This window comes from Equus przewalskii, chromosome 10 (assembly GCF_037783145.1).
Source record: "Equus przewalskii isolate Varuska chromosome 10, EquPr2, whole genome shotgun sequence".
NCBI lineage: Eukaryota > Metazoa > Chordata > Mammalia > Perissodactyla > Equidae > Equus > Equus przewalskii.
In genome coordinates, this window is record NC_091840.1 from 6,115,455 (window position 1) to 6,140,404 (window position 24,950).

The window sequence follows — 24,950 nt, forward strand, 5'->3', positions numbered from 1 at the left end:
TCTTTTTTTTCTTTTTATTGGCACCTGGGCTAACAACTGTTGCCAATCTTTTTTTTTTTTCTGCTTTATTTCCCCAACCCCCCCTGTACACAGTTGTATATCTTAGTTGCAGGTCCTTCTAGTTGTGGGATATGGGACGCCGCCTCAACGTGGCCTGATGAGCGGTGCCATGTCCGCGCCCAGGATCCGAACCCTGGGCCGCCACAGCGGAGCGTGGAAACTTAACCACTCGGCCACGGAGCCGGCCCCTCAGCAGTCATTTCAAGACAGTGTGACCGCAACAGGTTTGGCAGATGCAGCGCAAGAGCAGCTGGCCAAGGCCCAGTCCTCTTCCCCAAGACACATGCCCTGCATTGTTGCACCAGAGACCTCAGCTGCTTCCGTCACGAGCAATGAGACAGCCTCCTCCTCATCTTTGGCATGAGAGAAGCAAAAAAACCCAAAACAAATCAAAAACCAAAAACTAGCCAAGAGGTTGTAGTGGTTCCTGTTTAGGTGGGTCCTCAGGAGGGAGAGGAAATAGGAACAGGCACAGGTAGGGGAAGTTTTAACCAGAACCAAGTCTTGTGGCTTTAATAGCACCTCCAAGCCACCCCTCCCTGTCCCTGAGCACCACCATCTTCCATCTGCTCAAGCCCAGGCCTCATTCTCGATGTCTACCCTTCTCTCATCCAACCCATCACGAATTTCTATCAATTCTACCTCCGAATACCTATTGAATCTATGCACTTCACTCCATCTCCATGGTCAACACCCTGGTCTAAGGCTTCAGCAGCTTTATGACTGGTCTCTTTGATTCCACTCTTTTCCTTCTATAGTCCACTCTCTTCCTAACAACCAGAGTGCTATTTTAAGTAGGAAATATGCCATGGGCAGTATTTTTTCCCCAAACCTCAAGTCTGAATCTCATAAAGCCTCTAGATCCAACCAACAGCTTACAGAAAATATAGAAACAGAGGAGCACATTAAAGACACCACAGAGATGGTAAAATCCAGACTGTGGGAAATTCAACTCGAACAATGACCCAGACTTTTCAACAAATAAACTGAAGAAAAAAACAATGTATAGTGGAAACCTATACATTAAAAGACTTAAGATTTTTATCAACCAACTGCAACGTATGGGTTTTGTTAGGACCTGGATTTGTAGACAACTTTTTATTTTTTTGAGGAAGATTAGCCCTGAGCTAACTACTTCCAGTCTTCCTCTTTTTGCTGAGGAAGCCTGGCCCTGAGCTCACATCCGTGCCCATCTTCCTCTACTTTTTACGTGGGACGCCTACCACAGCATGGAGTGCCAAGCAGTGCCACGTCCGCACCAGGGATCTGAACCAGTGAATGCTGGGCCGCCAAGAAGCAGAACATGCACACTTAACCGCTTCGCCACCAGGCCTGCCCCTGTAGACAACTTCTTATGAAACAACTGGGACGAGACTGATTGGATCTGTGATGACAATAGGAATTTTTGTTTCTATTCCCAAGTGTGATAACGGTATTGTGATTGTGTTAAAAAAAAATACTGAAAGTACTTCTGGATGATATAATATGGGATTTGCTTAAAATTAAAGTGGGAGGGGAGTGGGTGGAGGCATAGTTGACAATTGTTGAACCTGGGGAAGAGTATGTGGTTCACTGTATTATAACTTCTACCTTTGTACATGTTTGAAAATTTCCGTCATAAAACGTTTAAAAATGTAAGTCAAATCACATAAACCCATTGGAAATGTATTACTAAAGGCTTCCTATTTAACTAGCAAAACTAAAAGTCCTTACCTTGGCCCATAATGCCGCGCGGGGCCTGCACCGGGCCTGCCCTTCTGCCCTTGTTTGCCGTCACAGCTCCTCCAGGTCTCGCTCACCCTCAGCACCTACACACTTGCTCCTCCTCAGACTCGAACAGTCTTCCCCACATCTTCACATGGCTGCTTCTCTCCCCTCATCAGGTCCCAGATCATCTACCTCCTCCTCAGTGACACTTCCCTTGCCTACCCTACCTAAAACGGCCTTCTCTACCACTCCCAGTCACTCTATCCCCTCACCTTAATTGATTTTCTTTCTTTCCTTTTTTTTTTTTTTTGAAGATTTTATTTTTTCCTTTTTCCCCCCAAAGCCCCCGGTACATAGTTGTATATTCTTCATTGTGGGTCCTTCTAGTTGTGGCATGTGGGACGCTGCCTCAGCATAGTTTGATGAGCAGTGCCATGTCCACGCCCAGGATTCGAACCAATGAAACACTGGGCCACCTGCAGCGGAGTGCATGAACTTAACCACTCGGCCACAGGGCCAGCCCCTTGATTGATTTTCTTCATGGCAGTTTACTAAATAATAGAATTTCCAATATGTGACTTGTTTACTTGTTTCATGTCCATGCTCCCACTAGATTATCAGCTCCATGAGGGCAGAGATTCTGCATTATTCTTCAGTGTATCTCCTGTGCCCAACACACTGTCTGGGACATTATTAGGTATTTATTGAATGGATGAATGTATTCATGAAGAAGAGAGTGGAAACCACAACCATCTAGCCCCACACTTGGCCTGGACACAGAGAACCCAAACTATACCTTACTGCCTACATCAGCGTGACTGTGTGGTCCTCTGCCTTCATTAGCACTTACTCTTGCTGACCATCCAGCCCAGGTAAATGGTTTGAACAACAGCCAGTTTGCCCACTGAGATTATTTGAATTCCCTCACCTTGCTGTTTCCACTGATTTTCAACTATTGTACAGTGGTTATAACCCAATCCTAATCAAGACTCTGAACTGAAGGACCCACCTTAAACCAAACTTCCAATTCTCAATAAATTCTGGCTTTGCTTTCTCCTCTCTGAGATACTGCCAAAGCTTTGCCAAGTAGTGTTCTCCTTTCTTAGTAAGCAATCAACTCAGCTTGTCTTATCAACAGGTTGTGTTGGTGATATTTGGAGAGCCTGCTTTTCACGAGAGGAATGGACTCCAAATAGTAGCCAAATTAAATATTTTAATGCCTGAGGGCATTACAAACAGCATCAGAAACACTGCCTTGCCCTGGTATATTGGAGCCTGAGACAAAAGGAACAATCAGGAATAGTGTGTTTGCCTTTATTTAAAATTTTGGTATTTTGTTCATCGTGGATTTTCTTGCATTAATTTTTTTTAAATGGCACATTAAAATGCTATTAACCTTGACTAGTGTAGGGGAGGAAGACATTTCCTCTACCCACTCTGGGTCCCCCGGGCCAGACAACAAATTAAATTCACATGAGACAGAATGACAGGAGAAAATTAAACAAAGCTTTATAACACGTATACATGGGAGAGGCCCAGGCAAGCTGAGCAACTCACCAAAATGGCTGAAGCCACCACCTTAAATATCATCTTCAGCTCAAGGGAAAGGGAGGATGTTGGGGGTGGGAGGAGTCAGTTACAGGAGATTACCACACAAGTACAGTAAACAAGATGCAGATTTAAGTCCTTGCCTTTGGCATTGATTAAGAGTTTCTAGAGATAAGGTCATCCCCCTTCCTCCTCTACAGAGAGGGAGACACCTTTACAGGTGGAGATTTCCTTCACAAATGTAAATGTCTCTTAACAAAGGGTAACTTCTACTTTTCAGAGTTTCTCTCATGTCTGCAGTTTGTAAAAGTAACCAGTCCAAAATAATCCTCATGCCAAAGAGACATATCTTGGGGTGGCCAATTCTCCCACACTAGTTTTTTGGTGCTCCCTTAAATTGTTTCAGAGGTGAATGCCTCACTCATCTTACCCTATTCCCATCACTGTTGATGAGGACCAAGGCTGCCCCTGCCCCAGGGAGAGAAACCAAGGTGTCCTGCCCTACATACCCATCTATATCATCCTCCGGGAAGCACAGGACATCCTGACCTGATATGACCTGATTTCTATCCAAAGTCATAGGACCACCCAATAACCAGACCCCACCTGCACTGATACCATTTTAACAATTTTTTTCATGATCTTTCCTTTGTCTTGTAAAAAATAACATACCTATGCCTTATAAATTTAGCCCTACCCTCAACTCATTGCAGCTCTTTACTGCCCATGGGTCCAGTCCCCATGTTACTCCATGCTATTCTCTGAATAAAAGAGCACTACTGCCAGACCTTGAGAGTCCAAGAACTCTTTCTTTTGCCTTCTCGCTCACCAAGCCCACGTCACTGTTACTAAAAACTGATGCAGTAAGGAACAGAGTACGAAGAGTATAGTTTTTAAAAACGGATTATTATGCTGTTTAAAATTACAACAGTAAATTAGGGAGAGAGACAGAAGGGAATGGTGTAGCGTGCTATATCTTCATTATCATGGCTTGAAGTCAAAAGGTAACTAAAATGAACAAATTAAGAAATAGCATACAAGTATCTTACTTAGCAATTTTTTAGGAATCAGAACTAAAAACACAACTGGTTAACAGTGGTTGCCTGAGGGCTGGCCCGGTGGAGGAATGGTTAAGTCCGCATTGTGTTTCAGTGCCCCAGGGTTTCACTGGTTCAGGCCACTTTGGGGAACCGTCCCACATGCCACAACTAGAAGGACCCACACCTAAAATATACAACTATGTACAGGGGGATATTGGGGAGAAAAAGCAAGAAAAAACAAAAAAGAAGACTGGTAATAGCTGTTAGCTCAGGCGCCACTCAAAAAAAAAAAAAGTGGTTGCCTCTGAGGAAGGGGAACTTTTGCTTCTCATTACAAATCCTCCGTTTTTTAACCGTGTGTATTTACTACTTAGATGATGACGATGATAATTGTGAAAAAAGTCTGGATTCCATGATCTCTAAGCACACTGCCACTTGATCACATTCTAAACCCACGCTCACCCCATAAACAGGGAGGAGCCCCTCGATCTCATTCTAAACCCACGCCCACCCCATAAACAGGGAGGAGCCCCTCGATCTCATTCTAAACCCACGCCCACCCCATAAACAGGGAGGAGCCACTCGATCTCATTCTAAACCCACGCTCACCCCATAAACAGGGAGGAGCCAATCGATCACATTCTAAACCCACGCCGACCCCATTAACAGGGAGGAGCACCGGCAATCCCACACCCAGCTCAGTCTACGCCTTTTGCAGCAAAGATGCCATTATCTTACGAAACGATAACTGCAGCCTAGTGGGACTTTTGTGCCCGTCCTTTTATTCTCCCACCTGGGAGAACTTCGGAACTCCTGCGACCTCTCCTAGCAACTCCACAGAGGCCAGAACCTCACCACCCCGAGGGCCTTGAGTCTCCCTCCCACTTTCATTTCCTGGGAGACCTTTGTGAGAGGACCGGAAGTGGTGGGGCGTGCAAGTCCCAAGGCGCAGGCGCAGTCCTCGTCAGCCTTGTTGTCCCGCCGTTTCCCAACTCGCCGCCCCCCCTAGGGTTCCTTCTGTCCGCCCCGCGTGATCACGTGATATGGGAGGGACGGGTTACCAAGGGCGCCTCGCTATGCCACCCAGGACAATTTCTTGACCTTCTTCTGGGGTCTCCTTCTGGGGGGCCGCTCTGGGGCTTCCCTGGCCGAGAAGAAGGAGCTCGCCCGCCTCGCGGCCGGCTGCGGTCACGGCGCCCGCGCCGGTGCCCTCTCTGTCTCTGCCTCCGCCTCCGCCTCCGCCGCGGCCGGTCACGCGCCGGGAGGCCGCGGGGAGGGAGAAGGAGCGAGCAGGGGCGGGCCAGGGCGAGCGGAGGCGGGGATTCGCGCGGTCCTGGGGCGGCTTTTAGGGCCGCGCCCGCGCTGGGGCTGCGGACTCTCGGCGTCGCTGTTGCCGCTGTCTTCTCTGCCGCTCCTGCCTCCGCTGGCTGTCACCATGAACCCGGACCTGCTCAGGGAGCGGGCCGCCGCCAGCTTCAACCCGGAGCTGCTCACGCAAATCCTGGACGGCAGCCCCGAGAACACCCGGCGCCGCCGGGAGATCGGTGAGGGCGGCAGGCCGGGCCTCCCTGCTTCCCCGAACAAGCCTCGAGCGTCCCTCGAGGAGGAGTCGGGGGGCCCTGTGGGGTGTAGGCCGCATCCTCTGGCCCAGCTTTCTGGGAGCCAGGACCACCACTTCCAGGGGCGGCCTGTGGCGGGGGGTGGGGATCGCCCATCCCGAGAGGGGCCCTGTGCCCGCGACTCTGAAACCAGCTGTGATTACGGGAGGTCTAATGGAGCCCTGAATTCTGTCTCCCTCTTGATGCCCTTTAACTCCCAGAGAACCTGATTCTGAAAGACCCCGACTTCCAGCATGAGGACTTGAACTTTCTCACTCGCAGCCAGCGTTACGAGGTGGCTGTGAGGAAGAGTGCCAACATGGTGAAGAAGATGAGGGAGTTTGGCATCGCAGATCCTGATGAAATCATGTGGTTTAAAAAGTAGGTATGCCCTAGTGTAGATCAAGTGCCTGAACCCAAACTTTAAATCCATGGTCTATGGTGTCCTTTTTCATCATGCTTGGCGTTTGAAGGCTCAAACTGCACGTTTTCACGCCACTTTAAAGTTATATGTGTGGAAAATAATGTTTACGTTTGTATTTAAGCCTTTTAAACGGATGACCTTTGTAGAATGCTGATAATTAATGGAGATGCTGCAATTTTCATTCTCAAGAATCGTATAGATTCTTTCGCCCAGGCATCTCAATTTTGAGTGATTTTTTTTATCATCATGTAAGGTTTTTTTTTTTCAATTTTGAGTGATTTAAATGCAAAATGACTTTGCTCTTTGTAAGAAGAAGGCCTGCTAAATTTAGAAGCTGAATTCGGAAGGATTTTTCCAGTTGCAAGACCAAATATTTGAGTATTTTGGAGCAATAACACATTGTATTTTCTTATGATGGTGTAGGTCTTGAGTTTAAAATAATGGAAGATATGGGATGGGTGAAGAACAACATTAGTGAAACCGCAGAATGAATATAAAGTAGTCTAAGAACCCAGCATTGTTGAATGTGGTGGCAGTGTTTAAATGGCTCGGTTCGTGTGAGACCTCATAAAAACATGCCTTGGTCCTAGTGCTGAAAAGACTATGTCCTTTTTTCAGACCATCTGTTTTCATCAATAAAGGTTAAATAATATGAATGGTGTATATTTAAGAACCAAGAAAAATGAAACATGTTGTAGGTTCAAACTGCCTTTCTGTAGTAATAGTTATTTCTGCCTTATACTGCTGCCTCTAGTACATTTTGTATCGAATTCTTTTCAGTCAGACCTAGTTGTTATTGTGGAGTTGAAATAATTTACTCTGGCCCTTAGGACCACCCTCAGAACTCCTTTCCATTTTAGTTCTAAAAATACGATTTATTTATTTTTGGCGGCCCAAATCAGAGTAGTTATTAACTTCCAAATGCTCTTCTTTATTTTTAAAGTTTGTAACTCATGGCTGTGGGGATATTGAGGTAGAGTAACTCCCAGAAGATTATATTTCTGAATTACCTGAGTAGGGTTTGTAAATTTTTAAAAATTAGTAATATTTTATTCTTTCTTAAAGTAACATGAAAGAAGACGTGCATCTTGTTTTGCTTTTCAATGGTTGGTGCAGCGTGTTTCAGAATGTGGTAGAAGACTTCATAATCTGTGGTAGTTCATATGCGTGAAGTCATGATAAAAGAGAGCAAAGTCCTTTAAGTGGATGAAAGATCAGTGGACAGCAGCCAGTTGTTTTATTTATCATTTTTCACGGTACAGACCTTGCTCTTGGGGAAATACAAAGTACAAACTTCAACACACCCTTTGACATCCTTCCATTATCCCAGGATATGACAGGGAGATCAACTTAAGATGGAGAAGAGGATTGAAGATTAATCTTGGCAAATATTGAAAGCCCTCAAGTCTAAGCCACCCATGAGTTGTAACTCACGTCCACGTTTATATAAACTAAAAGTTAACTGTGACATAGCGTTAATTGTGAGATGCATCGGATTTCTTATATGCTAAGATTGGGGGGAAGAGGGGATGCTGGAATTGATGAAATACAGTAATATTTCCCTTCCTGTGAATGTTGGGCATTTCCTGGTCTCTTACGTCCATTTCTCCTATCACAAAATAAAATTCATATATGAGAATATTTGGAAGTTGACTGAATATTAGTAAAATACTTTGAGATTTCTCAACTGCAGCAGTAAAAGAGCTTTTCTCACCAGTCCTTGAGAAAATAAGACCTTGCTGTTTGGGGAATATAAAAGTTGTTTTCCTGGTCTCCCTTCCTGAGATTTTGTCTTTTAAAATTCTAATGAGAATCAGTAGTGGTTTTGTCATCCTTCTCAGGTAAAGCTGGTTCCTGGAAAAGCGTCTTCAGGAGGGATTAAACATAACTTTAAAACAAGCACTCAGATTTTGTTTTTAAGTTGATTTTCAAGTGACCTGAAAAAAAAAAACTCAATATGTTTAAGAACATAAAGATTTAACAGTCTTTATTTTGTGTCAGATATTTTTCCCTCTCAGTTTCCTACAATTATTTTGTGTCAGCAGCACCGTTTTTTAAATCCAGAGGACTTGCCTTCCTAGTTTGCTCGTTGGGATAGGAGTGTCTTACATTTCCACCATTTTGAGCACTTAAGTTACTGCTTTTATTTCTCAGAAATTCTTGTATGTTCATGTCCTCTCTACTTAGGAATGAAAGGAGATAGATAAATACTTGTTGGTTTTAGTGAGACAGGATTGTTACAAGAGCATGCTGTGGTGCTCTCGCCTTTGACAGAATGATTTCTGTCCATCTACCTAATCAGCTTTGGCTCCCACTTCAGTGAGGTGGGGTGTGTTTTGTGAATGCCTCACTTCTCTGCAGTACGGCAGCAGTTTACTGGGAGGTACTAAGAAACCAATTACCTTGCCTCTTCTGTTCATATCCTTTCTTCTCTTTTCCTCTAATCAGTTTAAATTAACATTTGGTACTGGTGTAAAAATCTAGAATCTCAGAGTTAAAAAGCATTCTCAATATTGGCAAGCCCAGTCACTCCTTGGGTGCTTGCGTCTATCCCCAGCATCTCTGAAAGTTGATCTTCCACCCTAAACCTTTCTGTAAAAACCATCAGCAGCAAAGAAAACTTTTTTTTTTTTGAGAAAGATTAGCCCTGAGCTAACTGCAGCCAATCATCTTCTTTTCGCTAAGAAAGACTGCCCCTGAGCTAACATCCATGCCCACCTTCCTCTATTTTATATGTGGGAGGCCTACCACAGCATGGCGTGCCCAGCGGTGATGTCCGCACCCAGGATCGGAACCATCGAACCTCTGTCCGCCTAAGTGGAACGTGTGCACTTAACCGCTGCACCACTGGGCAGCCCCAAAAACATTTTTTATGATGCTAATGAGAAGCTTTTATTGTTATTTATATATGACTTGGAGCACACAAGTCATTCTCTCTGGAATCTAATGATTACATTAATTCATTTTGACTAGTTAGAAATACTAATATCTAACTTTGTACATGGAGAGAATTGTTGTTTACAAGTAGATTATGATTTCTGTAAGGCAGAAAAGAAAATGGGATAATTTGTCTAGTACTTATTTAGAAAATAGGACAAGAATGTCTTGTTTATTGTTTCTTGTTTCTTTGAAGGTGGTGGGATGGTTTCGGGGCCTCCTTAAAAGTGAATTGGCCGCCTTGCCCCCTCCTTCCTTTAATTCATGCTCTATTGTACAGACCAGAATTAACTGGTGGTGACACAGCTTCCTATTCATCCCTTGAAAAGTCATGAAGATCAATTAAATGACATTTATTTTGTACTTTAAGCTCTTTATATAGATAGAAAGGACAAAATAGACCCCTATAAAATCTATAACGCGGCATAGCCAAGGCTGACTAGTGTATGTAACTTCTATTTTGACTATTTCACAGATTCCGTTTTATGAGAAGATAATTTTGGACTGAATTTCATTATGGTTAGAGTTCCCTTAATCTGGAGTAATGTTCAAAGACCATGGGAAATAAATTTTTTTTCTTTTTTTGAGGAAGGTTAGCCCTGAGCTAACATCTGCTGCCAATCCTCCTCTTTTTGCTGAGGAAGACTGTCCCTGAGCTAACATCCGTGCCCATCTTCCTCCACTTTATATGTGAGATGCCTGCCACAGCACTGCTTGATAAGCAGGTGCATACATCCGCATCCAGCATCCCAACCAGCAAACCCCGGCCGCCAAAGCGGAACGTGTGAGCTTAACCTCCATGCCACTGGGCTGGACCCTGGAGATAAAGTTTTCACATGCTCACATTACCTACTTCACCATCTGTAAACTCTGAAGGCCTTTAGAGATCTCTGCTCCTGCCCTGGAATATAGATTTACTATCCTGGAGGTTTGCTTCGGTTATGTGGGGAAAGAGAGTTTAAATTATTCTTAGAGGAACTTTTGTTAACAGCGCTACAAATAAGTGTTCTGTGGAGTTCCTTTTGATTTTCAAAACAAATAAAACCTAAAGTAAAATAAAACCAAACACATACACATACTCGAAAAAATCCAGCTAAGCAAACCAACAGATAACTTCAAAACCAAAAACAAAGGGGTTTTAAGGCCAAAACATGGGTAGAGTTGCTTCCTGGATTAATAGAATTAAAGAGGAATTCTGGCCCTGAAGTGCCTAGCAGGGAAGAGATACCACTGGATTCTGCTATTGGCCTTTTAGGGAGTAAAATGGTAAATTTTACATTTAATTTCATAAGAAAGGAATTTCAATTTTCCAAACCTTCCTTTTAAGGGCCATGCTGTTTGGCAGGAGTGGGTGGTAGAATGCAGTTTCCAGAGTACGGCTGAGCTCCTTTTCTTTTCTCTCCTGTAGACTGCATTTGGTCAATTTTGTGGAACCCGTGGGCCTCAATTACTCCATGTTTATTCCTACCTTGCTGAATCAGGGCACCACTGCTCAGCAAGAGAAATGGCTGCATTCATCCAAAGGACTCCAGATAATTGGCACCTACGCCCAGACGGAAATGGGTCACGGTTAGTCAATGTTTGAGGGTCAGTGGGTAACCCACCTCAGGACTTCAGTCAGCAAATGACTCCTGGCATTCGTTTTTCTCTGCTGCTACACATTTGGGATTTTGTTTTTACTTTAATTTTTTTCTATTTTTTATTTATTAATTTTTTGTTTGTAGGAAGATTAGCCCTGAGCTAACATCCTCTGCCAGTCTTCCTCTTTTTGCTGAGGAAGATTGGCCTTGAGCTAACATCTGTGCCCATCTTCCTCTACTTTGTATGTGTGACACCTGCCGCAGCATGGCTTGCTAAGTGGTGCTAGGTCTGCACCTAGATCTGAACCTGCAAACCCCAGGCCACCGAAGTGGGACGTGTGAACTTAACCGCTGTACCACTGGGCTGGCCCTGGGATTTTGTAAATTGTTAAATCTTAAATAAAATCCAGCCTCTCATTTTCTCATAGGTCATCTCCCCATAAACTGGTCCAGGACTCTGGCCTGAAACACCCTTTGGTGTTTTTTTTTTAAAGCCTTTTACTGTTGCTATATATGCCACGTTTTAATGGATGTTGAGCTCTTTAGAAAGATGAGGTTGAAAGTGTGGCAAAATTGTTTTGGTGTCTAATTATTAAAGACTGTTGGAAATTCTTGAGAGTATTAATGCCTCAGCAACATCTGGAAGATGCCTCTCTGCTTAAAGTTAAAGATGTGGGGGGTTTTTGTTTTGGTGAGGAAGATTGCCCCTGGGCTAACATCTTTGCCAGTCTTCCTCTATTTGGTATGTGGGACGCTGCCACAGCATGGCTTCCTGAGCGGTATGTAGGTCTGCACCTGGGATGCAAACCTGCAACCCCTGGGCTGCTGAAGCAGAGTGTGCAAACTTAACCACTACACCACCAGGCTGGCCCCAAAGATGTGGGTTTTAATGGGGGCAGAGGGTTAGAGCAGGTAAGTGTCTTATCCTTTCATTGCCCACTAGCAGAGTTATAAGGAGGTTTGGAAAAAGTCCATGATTCTCTTCATTTCACTCCAACAGTCTTTTTATATGTTGTTTCTATACGTGTCCTTGGACTTTGTATTGCCAGTAATTTTGGAGAAATTGTTCCTAAATGCCTGGCTACTTTCAAACAGTTTTGTGTTTGGTCCTAATGTGAAATAGGTTTGTTTTCATAGACAAGGCCATTGGCAGGTTTGAGCGTCTTGAATATGAGCTCCCCAGTCTCATTCCTAATTATAGTGCTTCCATTATGTAAATAAAGGAAGAGAAAGACAAGGGACACAGATATCAGGAAAGTTTCACTTTTATGTTTGATGTGGTGCTTTTTGATTGTGAAATGGTGTTAGGAAATGTTCTTTGTCATAATCCCCATGAGGACTGCGGATTCTGGTGGTGACGTGTTACGAACACCCTACCAAGCACTCAAGACTTTAGCTTCAGGACGGCCAATGCGGAATAAGAGCCTGAAGAAGGGCGTCCTGAGGGAAAGGCGGTAACACTCACACAGTCTTTCTCTCTTGGAGACAAAGGGTGGACTGGTGTGTATGTTTCGTAACCTTGAAATAACTTTGTGGTACAAAACCCTTTTATTCTTTTAGTATTCATTATTGTAGAATTTATTTGACTTAATAATCATGCTATTCATAGGAAGCATAAGATGTAAATTATTCTGAGGCTAAATGGGTCTGATTTGTATGTCTCTTGTTGGTCTCATCCGTCTGCCTCTGTTTATAAAGTACATCGCAAATATATATTTGCTAAATTTTGAAAGAGAGGAACAAACAAGAACTGGAACTTTGCTAGTTTGAGGAGCCCAGAAATTGGACTAAGGTCCTATGTTCCTCTGGGTCAGTGTGCGTTTGTGAGAGTTTTCTGTCTCTCATTGATCCTATTTTTCAGAGATTTTCCTCTATTTGAGTCAATTTTGTCTTAATCTCTATAGTTTATTTTAGAGAACAAAGTTGTAAGATTAGGTCTTGTCTCTTGATAGAATTTTGTCAGATCACATTGGTGTTAGTTTTGCTTTGTCAACTGTATTCTTTTCCAGGGTAGCCGGTCAGTGTATTGGTTAATTTGCTGCATGTGACAGTATAACCTTGTATAGAATATGTGGAAAGTCCTTCAACATCAGAGAAACCGGCAATAGAGCCACTTATATAGGATGAAGATTTGACAGTTAAAATTCTGAGACTTTGGAACACTGAGTGGTCAGCAATGGTGATCTGAAGAGTTCTCACAGAATTAGCTGTAACTTTGAGTTTGGGATTCTTTCACTTCCAGGTAGCTGCTGAGAAGTGCAGAATGTCAGTATTGCTCAGGCTCATTCCAGGATCCTCAAGAAGCTTAAACTTCAGTCACCTGCAGAAAGTCTCAGTGGCCAGTTTTGCCTCTTCCCTCTAGGATGTGTCTTCCCTTCTCCAAATACAACCCTGTCTCTTTAGGCGCACAAATGCGGACACACATTTGGACTGTGGGTCTGTGAGCCTTAATCAGAGGCAGAGGTCTGGGCTGAGGACACTCCGCTCCATGGGGTTCTGGTGTTGAACGTGATCCAGTGTTAATCAGCCTCACCATGTGTTTCTGCGGGTCACAAAGCAGGTAGTGTGTTTGGTCTTCACGGATAATTGATCATTTCATGTTCTTTCTGTCCGCTTCGTAGGGATTCTCTGTGCCTTCGTTTCTCTTATTATCATTATTATTACTATTATCATCATCATCATCAAGGAAAGTAGAGCTTGTGTAATACATAGTTATCATCTTTCAAGATCACTGTGTGGTTTCTTTGCAGATTCCCATCACTAATACTCAAATATGAAATAAAGTGCCTTCCTTCCTTTGAAATTTGAAAAATACATAGTAAACTTGATTTTGTAAGTCACTAATCTTTCTCCCCTGCCTCTTCACTGCTCTCTCTCTGACGGTCTCCTGACCTCTTTTTCCTGAGTGATTCTCTTCCCCGTTGGACTTCCCATGAGTCTTGCTCCCTGGGTATTTGGGCTATTCTAATTTCCCCACTATTAATAACAATATGAACTTCTTTACAGAAACTGTGTCTTTTGGAGTTATGTCTTTGGAATATCTTTCTCAGAAACGAATTACTGCATGAATGTGGTTACTTTAAATTTTTTTGCTACTTTAGTATATACATCTAAGAGTTAAAATTTTTAATTTTCCAGTGCTAGTGAGCCTGGATGTTATTACGTGTTTTGGCTTAACCGTCTGCATTTCCTATGTATAACCTGAGTTTTTCTCCTTTGGGTATTGATTGAAAAGAATCTGCATATTGATCTTATATGATTATATTGTATCCTTCCAATATTTTTTCTGTTGCCTTCTGTTTTGTTAAACATTTTGGCCTTAGTATTCAATGCATCCTTCTCTGAGTAGGTATAAATTTGCTTCTTCCCCTATCTTGGATAATTACCTTCTATTTTCTTCCAGTTTTTTTGCTTGATTTATGTTTAATACTTTGACTTGTGTATGACGTAGAGTGATGAATGAATCTACTATTTTTATGTTTATTAACTAGTACCTCTTTTCCCATTGTTCTTTCTGGTTCATCTTAGAATTTTATAATAGTTTCAGTTTATTTCTGGAACCTTAAATATGTTGCATTGGTTTGTTTGTTTTTCTCCTAACATCATAAGTTTTGGCTCATTGTTGCTTCATAAGATATTTTAAAATCTGATAGGGTTTAGTATTATTACGTTTCAAGATATATGTATTTGGTGTTCTTGCATACTTATTCTTCTAGATGAAATCTGATCTCAATTTTTCAAGTTCTAAAATATCTTCTACAGGAATTTAAAATCCGTGTTACATTATATCCTTACGTTTTCTTGGGAAGTGTTTATTTAGTCCACTCAACCAGGAGTTAGCGATTTCTCTCCTGTTATTCATATCTTCTTTTATTCATCCTATTAGGATTTATATTTTTTCATAATTAAATCTTTAATATCCTGAACTAAATCACTTAAGAAATTTCAGATATTTTGTTGATTTTGTAAATTGCCTTTCTTTTTACTGGGGTTTCTACTTGAATAGTCTTAATAGATAAAAGTACAGTGATTTTTTTTTTTCCTTATAGCCTACAGCCTTTCTAAATTCATTTATTATTGATGATATTTTATTGTTGTTGATTTCCTAGGGTTATAATCATGCTGTTCGTGGAGATGCTGTTTTGATTTCTTCCTTTCTCGTGTATTGTTAATCTCATGATTTCGTCTTCAGTATTGGCTGCCAGCCTCTCCAGCCCTGTACCCTGTAGAAGGGGAGAGTAAGCATGCCTTTCGGGATCATGGTTTTAGAAGAATTGAGTCTAGTACTTCACCGAGTAAAACGTTGGTGCTTTGTAATTTTAAAATAAGTTATTTGAAAATAACATATAATCTTTATCATGCACAGCCACCTTTTTACAACAAATACTTGATTTAAGTAAAAAAACTATTCAGGTCACTTTCTCCTCGTAACATTTCTAAATTTCATCCACTTCTGAATATTCCTTATCTTAGTCGAAAAAGAGATTTTTCTCCTGCAAACGTTCTTCAGTCTCAAACAGTTTCTAGTTGTAGTAGTTTTACCCACCCTGCTGAGGGTGTGTTGCGGTGACCCTTTGTTTTCATTATTCCATAGTACAACACACTCGTGTAACCCTCCCATGAGTGATGGGGTGCTTTGGAGGAGCTCTGGTTTCTAGTAATGCAAAATAGCCTTTCAGCACTAAAAGTGGCTCGTCCCAGGCCACAGTGTCTAGTCCTAGTTCAGAGAGTTTTCTCCTTTCAGGTCCTAGGCTTAATGTCTATTTTTGTTCCTAGGCACCATTCTTTTAAAAATGGGGGGCAGTTGGCATTCCTGTTTGTGTATGAAAGGCACTCTCTCATCCCATGTGTTTTTCTGAGGATTTCAGTGGAAACTGAAACTTTTCTTTTTCTTTTGCAATGATTGTAGACTCATAGGAACTTGCAAAAATAGCGTAAGAAGTCCCGGGGACTTTTCACCCAGTTTCCACTAGTGGTAACATCTTAGGGAATTTCCCCTTGGATACTTCCAAAGATAGCTCTGGTTTTGGCAGGTCTTCTTAGCGTCCTCATCATTGTCCCCAGCCTGGGTTGTGCTTGTACGGTAACTTCCCAACTGGTAGATGTGGTTAGGTGATGAGATTCTCGTCCTTGTTTTGCCAGTAGCTTTTTGCCCTGAAGGCACTTAACTCCTTTCAGCCTTAATTTCTTTGTAGAATGAGAAAGTCTTCTACATTTTATGTGATTGGTTAGCTGAAAGCACAGCCACCCGATTGGAAGACAGAGTTGATCAGCCTCTCCTGAGCAGTGTGCCCTGGCTATTTCCCTCCTTACCTCATATGGAACAAACTAAGAGATTTTAAAACTGAAATGCTGTTTAGGTTCCTTTCTGTGATAATTAAAGCGAGTAATAAGAGCAATATAGAGTTGATTAATTTAGAGCTGGAAATTAAATAGATGCTAGTAACATGGAAAAATACAAAGGCATGTAAAACTGCTTCCCATTAGAAATAAATTCACGCAGAAGTCTCAGGCACCTGCCAATTTTAAATGGAAAAGAATGACTTTAGGGAGTGGCTTTAAAATGATTAAGATGTTTATTATCATTAGGGATAATTCCCATATAATTGTAATGAAGAACTTGTTATGCATGATATGTTATTTGTAATTTTTAATACGGTTGTCACTAGAAATTGCATGTCTTTTATTTCTGAAATTAATTTTTGGGATGAAGAGCACTGTCAATTTTTGTATTAAATTGTTTCAGTAGAGCATGGCTGGATATTTGTGATGAATCTGAATGAAAAGACCAGATTTATGTAAGGGATGTGCATTATGCTAGATGTTTTATGGACAAACAGAAAAGATTCCAGCCTGGAAGCATTACTGAAATTGCATGTAGGAAAAACTTTTGTCTAGGAGACATATTGTCATTCAGAGAGCTAAGTTCTCCTGTCTCACCTTCTCATCAGAGTGAATCATTGCACAATTTAAATTCTCCATTCCATATAACCTCTTCAAATTTTTATTTCCTTTGGTTTAATTGCAAGGCTGGAATCCTCTGCCTTGCTTACGTGGTTTGTGCTGCACAGGCTTTGGAATCGGTAGCCAATCCCTGCCAAGATTAATTATTTTAGAGATGAGTAGCATAAGAAAACACTTCTTGCCAACTTAAGAAAAATGGAAATTGCCAAGAGTTTATTAAAGTTATACAGAAAGGGACAGTGCTCTCATCCATGATAAAGTCCACCCAACTAATTCATGCTTACAGAAGATTTTTTTTTCTCCTTCCCTTGCTCTGTCCGTTCAAATTGCTGATTCTCTCACACCTGCTGACTCTTCTTTCAAATGCCCATCCTCGGTATTTCTTCGAAGTTTTGTGCACCGAGGGCGGCCTGAGCCTCTGGATCTTCACTTGGGCATGTTCTTGCCCACCTTGCTTCACCAGGCAACCAAGGAACAGCAGGAGCGCTTCTTCATCCCCGCCTGGAACTTGGAGATGATTGGCACTTATGCCCAGACAGAGATGGGTCATGGTATGGTGCATTCAGTCTACCTTCTGGGTCGGGCGGGGCTCTGCAAGCTTAGCATGTATGGAGAGCCCGCCGTGTGTCAGCCATGGCATCTCCACATACTATGATCTGTTTAAACAAGATCTTTCTGCAGAGGCCAGGTTTTTCACATATGCAAGTCTTGGCATAGACATTGCTTTGGTCAGTGGAAATTAAAGTTTATGTTTTCACACAGATATGCTGAATATTTTTTTTTTTGTGGGTCACTTTCAGAAGGTCAAGAATTACAAGTTGGGCCTTATTTACTAAGTGGTTTTTCAAATTCACCGAAGTTGTATACAATTTGTGTGCATATAGAATCTGAACTGATTTTTTTTTCTTCATTACTATCTGATTACCTTCGCTACTGATACCTTAATGATCTTGCACAAATTCCAGGAGAAGTACAAATTAACGGTACGTGTGCTCTTTGACTTGCTGTAGGGGAATGAGTGGCTTATATAGCCTAATGTGCAGCAGTTTATACTTTGAACTTATTTGTACCTTGATTCAGTAAATTCAGTAAAGTTCTGAAAGTGGCTTGGCCAGAGGGTAGAACAAATAAGATAAGCTGTACTTCCAAGCAGTTGGTTTCAAACTCTGTATCTACCGCCTTTTCTTTTCTCTTTCCATCCCCCACCCACCTTTTTTCATGAACTATACGGGGCTGAAGGTGTCGTGTCTGTTCCTGTTATCATCTGATCTGAACTGGTATCTGCATTTGCCATTCGTTTGTTTCTGGCTTCTCTTTTTTTACTCAGACATTTCAGAACAACTAGTCTAGTGTATGTTTGCCACTTGCTCCTTACTTCTGTACAACTTCATCTTAATTTGATAGCCATTTTGGTTCTCTGTGCTGACTAGTATTTTACAGGATTTTCACAAGACTCAAGGTGAAATGCTCTTTGGTTCTATTGTTTGCATTTGGTACAAAATGTTTGCATTATCTATTCTGTTTCATATGTTACTTCTTTTTCTACAAAAACTGCTTCTTTGGTGAAAGGGGTCTAAGTGTCTGGGTCCTTGGTTCCCACTTGGGTAGGTTGTGGATCACACATAAACTGGCCATTTCTGTCATTCAACTTGGGTTTCTCAGCGTTTCAGAGTTGTGTTTAAAGAGGTGTAGCGTCATCAAAGCAGTTTGTAAGATTCTCAGCATTTGCTTCAGGATAGAGAGAGTGTCACTTAGAACATTTTTCTGTAACTTTTTTCAAAGAATTTTGGCACATTTGCGTTAGAATTTAAAACACAAATCCCTATCCATCTCTAGTGAACATGTGAACCTGAGAGCACTTCCTAGTCACGCTGATGGACCAGCCAGGACTAAGTTGAAGCCTGGCATCGTTGGGTGGACTTAGACCTTATTATTGGATCTTTAGAAATCCAGAAAAGTCACTATTCCAAGAAATTCTGCGTTGCTCATAATGGCTATACCTTTTTAAGCTCCATTCCATTCCAGCAATCATTCTGAAATAAATTCTCAGTTTATAAGAACTTGAGCTGGAGGCTCTTCCTGTCACATTATCTTTTTCTTCGTAGTGATACAGAGGTCCAGAATGTTGAATTGGTGTACTAAACACAATATGTATGAGTTGAAATTGGCATACTCACGACTTAGAGATGGGTTTAAAAGGGCAATTAACTTCTCTGTTAAATTCATATATTTTCAACTTAATAGGAACTGTCTGATTTAAATATAGGGAATTATGTATCTTGATTATCAACCATTTGTAGCTTGTCTACAAATGTGTTGTTGTCATTAGAGTTTGTTTTTCTCTGAGCTGCTAGAGCTTAAAGGACTGGGCAGAGGTTTTACCCCACACCTGTTTGTTCCCGTTTTCTATCTGAAGTGAATGTAGTTTATTTTCTCAGGAACTCATCTTCGAGGCTTGGAAACCACAGCCACTTATGATCCTGAAACCCAGGAGTTCATTCTCAACAGTCCTACTGTGACCTCCATCAAATGGTGGCCTGGTGGGCGTAAGTGGATTTTTATCATTTATTGGATATTTTGAAGATCTATTTTAAGATTGTATTTAGAATGTAGAGCCTTTTTGAGAATATCATTTTGAAATATAGAAAAAAATCTCTGAGTCTTAAACTATTCTAAGCTATTTCACAGTTTCTTATGGTGCATGTTATAGATATTTATACGTTTTACAAAGCACAGAAAGGACAGCTATCTTACTCAGCTTTTCTTAGTTTTTCATCTAAACATTCGCATGTGTTAGCATAGTTTCTGTAGTCATTATTTAAACTTAGTATTCCTTGTTTGGTTAGTCATTTCCGTATTGTCAAGCATTTGAGTTGTTTCAAATTTTTATTATAAACAGCTGTGACATGAAACTTACTTAATATGGTCTTCCATTCTGAGTTATTGTCTTAGGATGAATATTTCAGATGGCGTTAGTGGTTGAAAGATTTTGTTATTCGCATTATATTTTCAATATATAACATTACATTTTGGTAAGAAATAAACGAGCATGCAAAAAATAAATATTTCTTGGTGTACTAACAAAAATCTCCTAAAGCAGCTCTATCCCATAGAACTTTCTGCAGTGATGGGAATATTCTCCGTCTTTGCTGTTCAGTACGGTAGCCACTGGCCACATATAGCTAGCTAGTGAACGCTTGAAATGTGACTAATTGCCTGTAGAACTGAATCTTATCTTTTATTTAATTATAATTAGTTTAAATGTAAATAGCCACATGTGGCTAGTGGCTACTGTTTTGGAAAGCACTGCCTTAAGGGAGAAAAAGGAAGTAATTTAAATTGGTATTCTTATGGTTCTCCTAAGATTTTCTTTAAGTAAATAAAATAACTAGAAGAGAAGGTAAAGTTGCCTTTTCTTAAATGAAGGATTGCTGTCCAGTCCTTAACTGTGCACCTTAAACTGACACACTGTTACATGTCAATTATATCTCAAAAAAATATATAAAGCTTTTGTATGTATAGAAAAATGGATTGCTTTGCCAAAATTTAGTAAGTTTTAATAATCGTCAGTGTAAGTGAATTTCTTTTTGAAAACTGGGTGTGGTACTGTCATAAGGCAGACTCTCTGGGCACACTTTATTGATAGAGTCTAGTGTTATATTTAACATAGAATTTTCAAACCCATGTTTTGTTTCTGTCCTTTGAAAGTTTAAGAATGTTTGCTCACTTCTCGTTCTCTTTGGTGTTGCAGTTGGAAAGACTTCAAATCATGCAATAGTTCTTGCCCAACTCATCACTAAGGGGAAATGCTATGGATTACATGCCTTCATGGTACCTATTCGTGAAATTGGGACCCATAAGCCTTTGCCAGGTAGAATTGTTCATCCAATGTTAAGATCAAAAATTAAACTGATCAGTTTCTTCTGAAAAAAGTATAACACAACTAAAGAGGCAGGGGAGAGCCAGAAATTCCAGAGCATAAACATTTTGTGACTTTTCTTTCATTTGTGGTAGGCATTACCGTTGGAGACATTGGCCCCAAATTTGGCTATGATGAGATGGATAATGGCTACCTGAAGATGGACAATTATCGTATTCCCAGAGAAAACATGCTAATGAAGTATGCCCAGGTATATTTAGACAGAAAATAGGAGCAGAGGTGTCAAACATGGGAGTTTCAGTGGCTTTCGATAACCACAGGGTTAGAAGGATCTATTCTTTATTAGAAGGTAACGTATTTTTACTTCTGATGCTTCTTTTATTGTGACGGTGAAATCAAAAGCCATTGACAGGTGTGAAGAGCATACATATTCTGGTTTGCTAAACCAGTGGGTCTCAAACCTGGCATGCATTAGAATCACCTGGAATGCTGGTTAAGGTAGGTCAGGGTGGGGACTGAGGTGGTGTGTTTCAAACAAGTTCCCAGGTGATGCTGATGCTGCCATTTGGGGGACTACACTTTGTGAATCACTGGCCTAAAGTGCCACGTCAGTTTAACAGAAGGAAGCATCAGTTCCGTGTTCTTTTTCCAGGTGAAGCCTGATGGCACATACGTGAAACCTGTGAGTAACAAGCTGACCTATGGGACCATGGTATTTGTCAGGTCCTTTCTCGTGGGAGAAGCTGCTCGGTCTCTGTCTAAGGCTTGCACCATTGCCATCCGATACAGCGCCGTGAGGCACCAGTCTGAAATCAAGCCAGGGTAAGGGTGGAGTCTGAGATGGGCTCACTACTGAAGACCTGGCTTTGACCCATTCAGATATCAAAATTCCCAGATGTGGTATAGAGAAGACGCATTGGCTATGCAAAATTAGCTGGGATGGCAGTGTACTAGGTCTGCCACTTAGAGCCTAAACTTCTTTTCTTAAGTAGAAAGATGCAAATAACCACCTTATTATTATTTTTAACCTTCTAAGAAAAACAGTAATAATGTTACTTGAGCTCTATAAATGAAATATTCAAAGTACTAAAAGAGGTTTGAAAATTCTAATTGCTACTAACAACTACGAATTGGGTATGATGAAAGTGACATTAAATTTGATTCCGTAATGTGTTCACCAACATAGTTTATTCCTACTACTGCATTTCACTTGGGCATCACTCCCTGATAACCTTTTTACTCTTAAAAGAAGCAATAAAGAAATTGATAAGAGCAGACTTTCTTAGACGTCAGATAGTTAATTTAACCCTGCATTGGGTCTTCTCCAAAACTGTGGTCAGAATATAGTTTATTCCACCCTGGTTAGACCTCTTTACATTGCCTTCCTCCTTTGAGGTCAACTAAGTTGGATTTTGTATATTGCTATAAGATGCAGTTTCCTTAGTCATACTGGCAAGACTAAGATAGATATGAACTTCATAGCCAGGAAATTCTGTCCACCTAAGGCAGTTCAATAAGGCAGTTTAAGAGCATGGTGTTCTGTAGCCACATAGCCTAGATTTAAATCGAGACTCTCACTTATTGGCTCTGTGACCTCAGGCAGGTTCTTAACCTCTCATTTTCCCCATCCATGAAATGGGGATAATAGCTACCTCATAGGGTCTTTATGAGGATTAAATAAGTTAATATATCAAAGTGTTCAGACTAGAAGCTGGCATATAGTAAGTTCTATATAAGTGTTTATTTTTTTTCCTATATACTTTAGTGAACCAGAACCGCAGATTTTGGATTTTCAAACCCAGCAGTATAAACTCTTTCCACTCCTGGCTACTGCCTATGCCTTCCAGTTTGTAGGCGCATACATGAAGGAGACCTATCTTCGGATTAATGAAGGCATTGGCCAAGGGGACCTGAGTGAATTGCCAGAGGTACGTGTTTAGTCTCATTCACTTGTGGACACCCTTCTGTTTCATATTTACCTGTTGGATAATGTCCAGAGAAAACTAAACCTTGGGATATTATTAAAGGAATCCCTGTACTCTCAAAGATACAGAAATTTTTCTGATTGAAAGTGGATCAGATATGAAGATATGTGGGTTTTGTCTTTAAGTTTCAGAAGTACTGTACCACATTGGTCATTTGTTAATCAAAGGAAAATAAGTGGTGACTTTTTGCCAAGTAGAACAGTTCAGAAGGGAATCTTGGGAAGGTTATTAATTCGGGCCAATTAGATGACCCTGCATCTTCAGTTTACATACGTGTCAAGTGCTGTTGAAAGTGACTGGCACTGTCAGGTGAGGGATTAGTGTTTCCCTTTGGAACTGGGACTCTTAGCACCGATGTTCTGATGGCCTTGTGCTTTCCCCCTTCAGCTTCACGCACTCACCGCCGGGCTGAAGGCTTTCACCTCCTGGACAAGTAACGCTGCTATCGAAGCATGTCGCATGGCTTGTGGCGGTCATGGCTATTCTCATTGCAGTGGTCTTCCAAATATTTACGTCACTTTTACTGCAACGTGCACCTTTGAGGGAGAAAATACTGTCATGATGCTGCAGACAGCTAGGTGAGAATCTAATTCATGATTTCTCTCTCATCGAGGACGTTCCACTCCTTTTCATCGGTTCCTTTTCCCATGTTTTCTCTTCACGTTATGTTTGTTCCTGAAAGATGTAGTTTTGCCTTCCATCCTGACCCACTGTTTTTATCTTGTGGTGAGACCAACGAGTATGAAACACCTGTCTCTTAGCTTAAAGTCATTTCAGGAGTTTATTTCTGTTTCACAGAAAGTCTAGTTACTGAAAGCATGCATACTGGTGATTTTTAGGTTCCTGATGAAAAGTTACGACCAGGTGCACTCAGGAAAGTTGGTGTGTGGCATGGTGTCCTACTTGAATGACCTACCCAGTCAGCGCATCCAGCCCCAGCAGGTAGCTGTCTGGCCGAGTGTGGTGGATATCAACAGCCCTGACAGCCTAACAGAAGCGTATAAACTCCGTGCGGCCAGGTGAGCTCACCTTCCAAAGCTAGAATAGGCAGCTGTGGGGACCTGTCGGGCCAGGGGCCTAATGGAAGAGGAAGAAGGTGTGGGTACTGTTGATTGTGTCTGCCAAGCTTGAGTTTTCTTTCGTTTTTTAACAGATTAGTAGAAATTGCTGCGAAAAACCTTCAAACTGAAGTGTTTCACCGAAAAAGCAAGGAGGTAGCATGGAACCTAACTTCCGTTGACCTTGTTCGAGCAAGTGAGGTCAGCGACAGTTCTCCCCCTCCTGTCTGCCCCACCCTCCTCCCCTCTCATTTTCTTAGTGCAGAAACCCTTGTCACTGTGTGTTGAATCTTTTTCAGAGGTTCTCACTCTGCTGTTTGCTTTTTATCTAGGCACATTGTCACTATGTGGTAGTGAAGCTCTTTGCAGAAAAACTTCTCAAGATTCAAGATAAATCCGTCCAGGCTGTCTTAAGGAATTTATGTCTCTTGTATTCTCTATATGGAATCAGTCAGAATGCAGGGGATTTTCTTCAGGTAAGTATTTTCTAAGGTTAAATCCTATTTATTATTTTTATAGAAAAATAATTGTGGTCTACTGTATGTGTGTGTGTATATATAAATACGTACCTGTCTGTATACAGACATACATGTACGTGTTTGCTTGTTTTGTTTCTTTTAGGGGAGCATCATGACTGAGTCTCAAATTACCCAAGTACACCAGCGCGTAAAGGAGTTGCTGACTGCCATTCGCCCTGATGCTGTTGCTTTGGTCGATGCTTTTGATTTTCAGGATGTGACACTTGGCTCTGTGCTTGGCCGCTACGACGGGAATGTGTATGAAAACTTGTTTGAGTGGGCCAAGAAATCTCCCCTGAACAAAACAGAGGTAAAAACAATGTCTTTTCACCTTTTGAAATTCTTCAGTTAAATATTAAGGCGAGAAAGACCTCTGAGAGCGATCTGTCTGTGGAAGCTTTGGAAGTTCCTGTGGCCACTTCAGACAATCACTTTATTTGAGCAATAGGTTCAGAAGGGAACTGGGTTTTTCCCACAGTAGGGAGGTTTTTAATTTCCTTGAGTATTTAATAACTAATTGAAATTTTTCAAACGTGTAGAAAAATAGAATACCCTGATGCACCTGCATGTCCCCTTTGTGCTGCTTCAACAGCTGTCTACTCACGTCCAGTTGTGTTTCATCTGATCCCCCAGCCCCCACCTCCTCCTCCT

General features: G+C 41.4%; 2 protein-coding genes across 12 annotated transcripts in view; one reads left to right on the top strand and one right to left on the bottom strand.

Moving 5' to 3' along the window:
* Positions 1 to 5,636, bottom strand: part of TEN1 (TEN1 subunit of CST complex) — an 18,722-nt gene extending 13,086 nt beyond the window's left edge. The window contains exon 1 of one of the 6 annotated variants that reach the window (XM_008513322.2): positions 5,211 to 5,636. Coding sequence is in view for 1 of the 6 variants with exons in the window: in XM_008513320.2 (XP_008511542.1) it covers positions 1,774 to 1,783 (10 nt within the window). In the remaining 5 variants the exon portion in view is untranslated. Of the gene's footprint in view, positions 1 to 1,773; positions 4,792 to 5,148 lie in introns of those variants that run through there. The other 5 variants (XM_008513324.2, XM_008513323.2, XM_008513321.2 and 2 more) reach the window with 5 other exon arrangements.
* ACOX1 (acyl-CoA oxidase 1) overlaps positions 5,601 to 24,950 on the top strand; it is a 24,656-nt gene continuing 5,306 nt past the window's right edge. Inside the window, exons 1-14 of one of the 6 annotated variants that reach the window (XM_070561433.1) lie at positions 5,713 to 5,899; positions 6,175 to 6,334; positions 10,723 to 10,883; positions 17,249 to 17,409; positions 19,297 to 19,404; positions 20,610 to 20,729; positions 20,873 to 20,988; positions 21,391 to 21,560; positions 22,504 to 22,666; positions 23,111 to 23,301; positions 23,563 to 23,742; positions 23,877 to 23,982; positions 24,114 to 24,257; positions 24,403 to 24,609. In XM_070561433.1, the coding sequence (XP_070417534.1) occupies positions 10,819 to 10,883; positions 17,249 to 17,409; positions 19,297 to 19,404; positions 20,610 to 20,729; positions 20,873 to 20,988; positions 21,391 to 21,560; positions 22,504 to 22,666; positions 23,111 to 23,301; positions 23,563 to 23,742; positions 23,877 to 23,982; positions 24,114 to 24,257; positions 24,403 to 24,609 (1,731 nt within the window). In that variant the 5' untranslated portion in view covers positions 5,713 to 5,899; positions 6,175 to 6,334; positions 10,723 to 10,818. Of the gene's footprint in view, positions 5,900 to 6,174; positions 6,335 to 10,722; positions 10,884 to 17,248; positions 17,410 to 19,296; positions 19,405 to 20,609; positions 20,730 to 20,872; positions 20,989 to 21,390; positions 21,561 to 22,503; positions 22,667 to 23,110; positions 23,302 to 23,562; positions 23,743 to 23,876; positions 23,983 to 24,113; positions 24,258 to 24,402; positions 24,610 to 24,950 lie in introns of all 6 variants that reach the window. The other 5 variants (XM_008513325.2, XM_008513326.2, XM_070561434.1 and 2 more) reach the window with 5 other exon arrangements.